Source organism: Oncorhynchus masou, chromosome 9 (assembly GCF_036934945.1).
Source record: "Oncorhynchus masou masou isolate Uvic2021 chromosome 9, UVic_Omas_1.1, whole genome shotgun sequence".
Classification (NCBI taxonomy): domain Eukaryota; kingdom Metazoa; phylum Chordata; class Actinopteri; order Salmoniformes; family Salmonidae; genus Oncorhynchus; species Oncorhynchus masou.
In genome coordinates, this window is record NC_088220.1 from 75,298,837 (window position 1) to 75,306,336 (window position 7,500).

General features: G+C 50.4%; 2 protein-coding genes across 2 annotated transcripts in view; one reads left to right on the forward strand and one right to left on the reverse strand.

Moving 5' to 3' along the window:
* The window catches only part of LOC135545089 (sericin 1-like), an 18,429-nt gene extending 11,870 nt beyond the window's left edge, over window positions 1-6,559 (reverse strand). The window contains exons 1-5 of the mRNA XM_064972729.1: window positions 6,533-6,559; window positions 5,968-6,061; window positions 5,330-5,809; window positions 4,238-5,287; window positions 1,187-1,316 (exon numbers count right to left, since the gene is read on the reverse strand). Of these exons, the coding sequence (XP_064828801.1) occupies window positions 1,187-1,316; window positions 4,238-5,287; window positions 5,330-5,809; window positions 5,968-6,061; window positions 6,533-6,559 (1,781 nt within the window). The remainder of the gene's footprint in view (window positions 1-1,186; window positions 1,317-4,237; window positions 5,288-5,329; window positions 5,810-5,967; window positions 6,062-6,532) is intronic.
* The window catches only part of LOC135546636 (protocadherin Fat 3-like), a 333,832-nt gene that overhangs the window by 87,480 nt on the left and 238,852 nt on the right, over window positions 1-7,500 (forward strand).

A 7,500-nucleotide genomic window follows, 5' to 3' on the forward strand; every position in this document is an offset into this window, starting at 1 on the left:
AAACGGATGAGCAATTAAGAGGCTTATTAGCCGACTGCAGAGCGGTTCACAGTCATACTTCACCAGAACTCCCTTTCCTAACAGCCACACTAATGCTACTCTGGTCACTTCCTGGATATACTCCATTTATTTTTAAACCCTTCTGTTTGTTCAGTGTCTTTCTGTGCTTTGATGGATCCTCACTTCTTTCTTTCTCTCTCCCCTTCCCTGTCTCCTCCTCTCCTCTCCCCTTCCCTGTCTCCTCCTCTCCCTCTCCTCCTCTCCACCTCCTCTTCTCCCTCTCCCCCTCCTCCTCTCCCTCTTCCACTCCTCCTCTCCCTCTCCCCCTCCTCCTCTCCCCTTCCCTGTCTCCTTCTCTCCTCCTCTCCCTCTCCTCCTCTCCCTCTCCCTTTCCTCCTCTCCCTCTCCCTCTCCCTCTCCCTCTCCCCCTCCTCCTCTCCCTCTCCCCCTCCTCCTCTCCCCTTCCATGTCTCCTCCTCTCCCTCTCCCTCTCCCCCTCTCCCTCTCCCCCTTCCCTGTCTCCTCCTCCCTCCCTCTCCCTTCCTCCCCTCCTCCTCCTCCCCTTCCCTATCTCCTCCTCTTCCATGTCCTCTCCCCCTCCTCCTCTCCCCTTCCCTGTCTCCTCTCCTCCCCCTCTCCCCCTCCTCCTCTCCCCTTCCCTGTCTCCTCCTCTCCCTCTCCCCCTCCTCCTCTCCCCTTCCCTGTCTCCTCCTCTCCCTCTCCCCCTCCTCTCCTCCCCTTCCCTGTCTCCCTCCTCTCCCTCTCCCCCTCCACCTCTCCCCCCCCTTCCCTGTCTCCCACTCTCCCTCTGCCCCTCCTCCTCTCCCTCTCCCCTTCCTCCTCTCCCCTTCCCTGTCTCCCACTCTCCCTCTCCCCCTCCTCCTCTCCCTCTCCCTCTCTCTCTCCCCCCTAATCCTCTATCTCGCTCTCTCTCCATCTTTCCATCAATCTATCAAATATATTTATAAAGCTCTTTGTACATCAGCAGTTGTCCCAAAGTGCTATACAGAAACCCAGCCCAAAACCCCAAACAGCAAGCAATGCAGATGTAGAAACACAGTGGCTTGGAAAAATAGCCAAGCATTAAGAGGTCGAGACAGCAGGTACAGTAGAGAAAGAGAGAGAGAGAGAGGGAGAAAGAGGGTCGAAACAGCAGGTCTGGGACAAGGTAGCACGTCCGGTGAACAGGTCAGGGTTCCATAGCCGCAGGCAGAACAGCAGAAACTGGATCAGCAGCATGACATGGTGGACTGGGGACGGAGACAGCCAGGAGTTGTCAGGCCAGGGAGTCAGTCCTGAGTCATGGCTTAGGTCGTCTGGGAGGGGAGCGGCGAGAGAGAGATGGGGAAATTAGAGTGTAGCATACCTAAGACCACACAAGATAAGACAGGAGAATTAGACCAGATAGGACATACTGTGGCCCTGTCCAAAGTTACCCCCGGTCAGTGCCAACCAGGCAGGCTATAACTCCATCCACTCTGCCAAAGTACAGCCCTCACACAACCAAAGGGTTATCGACAGACTACTAACTTACTACTCTGAGACAAGGCCGAGTATAGCCCACGAAGATCTTCCCCACCTCATGAGCCCGAGGGGGCGCAAAACCAGACAGAAAGATCACGTCAGTGATTCATCCCACTCAAGTCGAGTATAGTGAACAATGCCTGGCACAAAGTGGCGTACCCTTTCGTAGGGACGGGGAGAGCGCCAGTGACTCAGCCCCCGTAATAGGGTCAGATGCAGAGAATCCCAGTGGAGAGAGGGGAGCCGGCCAGGCAGAGACAGCAAGGGTGGTTCTTCACTCCAGTGCCTTTCCGTTCACATTCGCACCACTGGGCCAGACTGCATTCAATCGTAGGACCTACTGAAGAGATGAGTCTTCACTAAAGGCTAATTAGGTTGAGACCGAGTCTGCGTCTTTCACATGGATCGCCTGAACATTCCATAAAAATAGAATATCTCTCTCTTGTGCTCTCTCTCTTGCCTAGTTAAATAAAGGTTAAATAAAAACTCTCTATCATCAACAGTGAAGAAGAAACTCCGGGATGCTGACCTTCTAGGCAGAGTTCCAGTGTCTGTGTTCTTTTTCCCATCTAAATCTTTTATTTTTATTGGCCCTTCTGAGATATGGCTTTTTCTTTGCAACTATGCCTAGAAGGCCAGCATCCTGGAGTCGCCTCTTTACTGTTGACGTTGAGACTGGTGTTTTGTGGGTATTATTTAATGAAGCTGCCAGTTGAGGACTTGTGAGATGTCTGTTTCTAAAACTAGACACTCTAATGTATTTGTCCTCTTGCTCAGTTGTGCACCAGGGCCTCCCACTCTTTATTTTCTGGTTAGAGCCAGTTTACGCTCTTCTGTGAAGGGAGTAGTACACAGCGTTGTATGAGATCTTCAGTTTCTTGACAATTTCTGGTATTGAATAGCCTTCATTTCTCAGAACACGAATAGACTGAAGAGTTTCAGAAGAACGGTCTTTGTTTCTAACCATGCTCCAGATACTCGTCTAAAGAAGGCCAGTCTTGCTCCTTCTGTGCTAACATGATTGCAAAAGGGATTTCTAATGATCAATTCGCCTTTAAAAATGATAAACTTGGATTAGCTAACACAACGTGCCATTGGAACACAGGAGTGATGGTTGCTGATAATGGGCCTCTGTACGCCTATGTAGATATTCCATTAAAAATCAACTGTTTCCATCTACAACAGTCATTTACAACATTAACAATATCTACACTGTATTTCTGATCTATTTGATGTTATTTTAATGAACAAAAAAGTGATTTTCTTTCAAAAACAAGGACATTTCTAAGTGACCCCAAACTTTTGAATGGTAGTGTATATAGAATGTAAATACTATATGGAATGGTGAATTGAATATGCAGATCTGAGTTTGACACAGAGGCTGGTTCCGCATGTTAAGTAGATCCAACAGTGAAGTGGGTGGGACTGGGGTTGAATCCCAGTCACCAATCATATGGTGCCTGTGTGTTGTCTTGGCCAATAGTCAGTTGTGTTTTCTAAGCCAGTGGGCTGGTTGCATTTCCACAATTAAAAGCACAAAAGGAGAATTCTTTCACTAAGGGATCCACATGCTCTCACACTCACACCCAACAAATCAGAGCTGCCCCTCCCCACACACACACACACAAGCACAAACACACACATATACACACAGACACACTGTCCTTACTCTGTACTGGGAGGGAGTATGGAACCATAGCCCCTCGTTCTCTTTCTCCCCCTCTCCCCCTCCCATCCCTGAGCAGAACTGTTCCCCCTCTCACTTCCATTCTTCTCCCTTCCTCACCTCTCTCTCACTCTCTGCCCCCACCTCTGAGCTGAACTGTTCCTTCTATTTCCCTCCCATCCCTCCCATCCTCCCCTCTCTCTCTCTGTCTCTCTGCTCTAGCCCTGAGTTCTGTAGCCCTGCCAGTCTCAGCATTGTTCCAGTGCACTCATTCCATGTGTGTCACATCTCTTCTGTTCTCTCCTCCTCTCTCTCTGCCACTCTCCCCCACTCCCTTGCAACTGCACACACTCCCCTCACCTCACCCCCTACCTTCCCCCCTCCCTGGCTCCCTCGTTTCCTCTCCTCCGCTCTCTTATCTGAGAGAGAGATTGGCTGTGTTTCTCTCTCTGTTCTCTCTCTCCAGACACATCACTGCAGGGCCAAATTAAAAGACTTTACACAAACCCAGTGAAGTGCTATTCCTGCTACTGCTACTGCCCCTACTGCTACTGCTACTGCCCCTACTGCTACTGCTACTGCCCCTACTGCTACTGCCCCTACTGCTACTGCTACTGCTACTGCCCCTACTGCTACTGCCCCTACTGCTACTGCTACTGCCCCTACTGCTACTGCCCCTACTGCTACTGCCCCTACTGCTACTGCCCCTACTGCTACTGCCCCTACTGCTACTGCCCCTACTGCTACTGCCCCTACTGCTACTGCTACTGCTACTGCCCCTACTGCTACTGCCCCTACTGCTACTGCTACTGCCCCTACTGCTACTGCCCCTACTGCTACTGCTACTGCCCCTACTGCTACTGCCCCTACTGCTACTGCCCCTACTGCTACTGCCCCTACTGCTACTGCTACTGCTACTGCCCCTACTGCTACTGCTACTGCCCCTACTGCTACTGGTACTGCCCCTACTGCTACTGCCCCTACTGCTACTGGTACTGCCCCTACTGCTACTGCTACTACCCCTACTGCTACTGCCCCTACTGCTACTGGTACTGCCCCTACTGCTACTGCCCCTACTGCTACTGCTACTGCTACTGCCCATACTGCTACTGCTACTGCCCCTACTGCTACTGCTACTGCCCCTACTGCTACTGCCCCTACTGCTACTGCCCCTACTGCTACTGGTACTGCCCCTACTGCTACTGCCCCTACTGCTACTGCTACTGCCCCTACTGCTACTGCTACTGCCCCTACTGCTACTGGTACTGCCCCTACTGCTACTGCCCCTACTGCTACTGGTACTGCCCCTACTGCTACTGCCCCTACTGCTACTGCTACTGCTACTGCTACTGCCCATACTGCTACTGCTACTGCCCCTACTGCTACTGGTACTGCCCCTACTGCTACTGCCCCTACTGCTACTGCTACTTCCCCTACTGCTACTGCTACTGCCCCTACTGCTACTGGTACTGCTACTGCCCCTACTACTACTGCTACTGCTACTCCCCCTACTGCTACTGCTACTGCCCCTTGTGCTACTGCTACTGCCCCTACTTCTACTGCTACTGGTACTTCTACTGCTACTTCTACTGCTACAGCTACTGCCCCTAGTGCTACTGCTACTTCTACTGCTACTGCTGCTACTGCCCCTACTTCTACTGCTACTGCCCCTAGTGCTACTGCTACTACTTCTACTGCTACTGCTACTGCCCCTACTGCTACTGCTACTTCTACTGCCCCTACTGCTACTGCTACTGCTACTGCTACTTCTACTGCTACTACTACTGCTACTACTACTGCTACTTCTACTGCTACTTCTACTGCTACTGCTACTGCCCCTACTGCTACTACTACTGCTACTTCTACTGCTACTTCTACTGCTACTGCTACTTCCCCTACTGCTACTACTACTGCTACTTATACTGCTACTGGTACTGCTACTTCTACTTCTACTGCTACTGCCCCTACTGCTACTACTACTGCTACTTCTACTTCTACTGCTACTGCCGTTACTGATACTACTACTGCTACTGCTTCTACTACTGCTTCTTCTACTTCTACTGCTACTGCTACTTCCCCTACTGCTACTGCTGCTACCTTCCCTTCTGCTACTGCCCCTATTGCTACTGTTTCTGCTACTACTACTGCTACTGCTGCTGCTACTGCCCCTATTGCTACTGTTACTGCTGCTACTACTGCTGCTGCTGCTACTGCCCCTATTGCTACTGTTACTGCTGCTACTACTGCTGCTGCTGCTACTGCCCCTATTGCTACTGTTACTGCTGCTACTACTGCTGCTGCTGCTACTGCCCCTATTGCTACTGTTACTGCTGCTACTACTGCTGCTGCTGCTACTGCCCCTATTGCTACTGTTACTGCTGCTACTACTGCTGCTGCTGCTACTGCCCCTATTGCTACTGTTACTGCTGCTACTACTGCTGCTGCTGCTACTGCCCCTATTGCTACTGTTACTGCTGCTACTACTGCTGCTGCTGCTACTGCCCCTATTGCTACTGTTACTGCTGCTACTACTGCTGCTGCCCCTACTGCTACTGCCCCTACTGCTACTGCCCCTATTGCTACTGTTACTGCTGCTACTACTGCTGCTGCTGCTGCTACCTCCCCTTCTGCTACTGCCCCTAATGCTACTGCCCCTACTGCTACTGCCCCTAACGCTACTGCCCCTAATGCTACTGCCCCTAATGCTACTGCTACTGCTGCTGCTACTGCCCCTCTGCTACTGTCCCTGCTGCTACTGCTCCTAATGCTACTGCTACTGCTACTGCTGCTGCTGCTACTGCTGTTGCTACTTCCCCTACTGCTACTGCCCCTAATGCTACTGCTACTGCTGCTACTGCTACCTCCCCTAGGCTATGTTTTTGGTTTGATAGGTTTCTCAATTTCTTTTAGGTTTTTGCATTTTTCATCAAACCATTTGTCTTTGTTGTTAATTTTCTTAAGTTGTCTGCTTGAAATGTTTTGATTTGATAGGGAAGCTGAGAGGTCAAATATACTGTTTAGGTTTTTTGTTACAGCCACGTTTACACCTTCACTATTACAGTGAAAGCTTTTGTCCAGGAAATTGTCCAGAAGGTATTGAATTTGCTGTTGCCTAATTGCTTTTTGGTAGATTTCCACACTATTTTCCTTCCATCTATAGCATTTCTTAATATTTTTCAGTTCCTTTGGCTTTGATGCTTCATAATTGAGCATAGCTCTGTGATTTTGCTGTGATCTGATAGGAGTGTCAGTGGACTGACTGTGAACGATCTAAGAGACACTGGTTTGAGGTCAGTTATATAGTAGTCTACAGTACTAATGCAAAGAGATAGGTGCACCTACCATAGGAGTCCCCTCGAAGCCTACCATTGACTATGTACATACCCAGCGTCTGACAAAGCTGCAGGAGTCGTGACCCGTTGTTGTTGGTTATGTTGTCATAGTTGTGCCTAGGGGGGCATATGGAGAAGGTAATAGTTGTTCTCCCCCTCTAGGATGAAGAAGCTGTCATCGTTAAAGTATGGGGATATAGGTAGCACTCATAAGGACATTTTTCTCTGATTAGAAAATGTCCATATTCATTTCTAACCAGATGTAAAATGTTCCTGTTTTGACTAATTTAATAGTGTGGGTTAGGTGCGCTCTCTCTCTCCCTCTCTCCCTCTCCCCCCTCTCTCTCTCTCTCCCCCTCTCTCTCTCCCTGCAAGCCAGCACATCTCTCTCCCTTCATCTTGCTCCCTCTTGCCCCACCTTTCTGTGCCCTCAACCAAACCCCTCACCACTTACCCTCCTCTCTCCCTGTCTTTGTATGGCGCCTTCCCTCCCTCTCTCTTCCTCTCTCTGTACTGCCCCCCCCCCCCCGCTCTCTTTCTCTGGCAGCTGTTAAGAATTCTTTCCCTCTCCTGTTTCATTCTTTCATTCTTTTCCTGTCTCACTCTTTCTCATCTCTCTTCTTGGGGTCTGTTTTTTCCACCATGGCAGAGACTCTGACACACTCCCCAAGGTTCCTGCATGCGACCCTGTCTGACTGTGTGTGTGTGTGTGTTGGGTGAGTGGGTCGGTGGGTGGGTAATGAGATTAAACTGAGTGGGCTGTGTGTGTGTAGTATGGCTCAGATTATCTTGCTATGTGGCTGCTGCCTGAGGTTCAGTCAGCCTCTCTCTCTCTCTCTCTCTCTCTCGCTCCCTCGCTCTCGCTCTCTCTCACTCTCTCTCGCTCTCTCTCTCTCACCCTCTCCCTCTCTTTCTCTCTCTCTCTCTCTTCCTTCATCTTTCCCTCCCCTCCTCTCGATCTCTGTTCAAACATTCTAT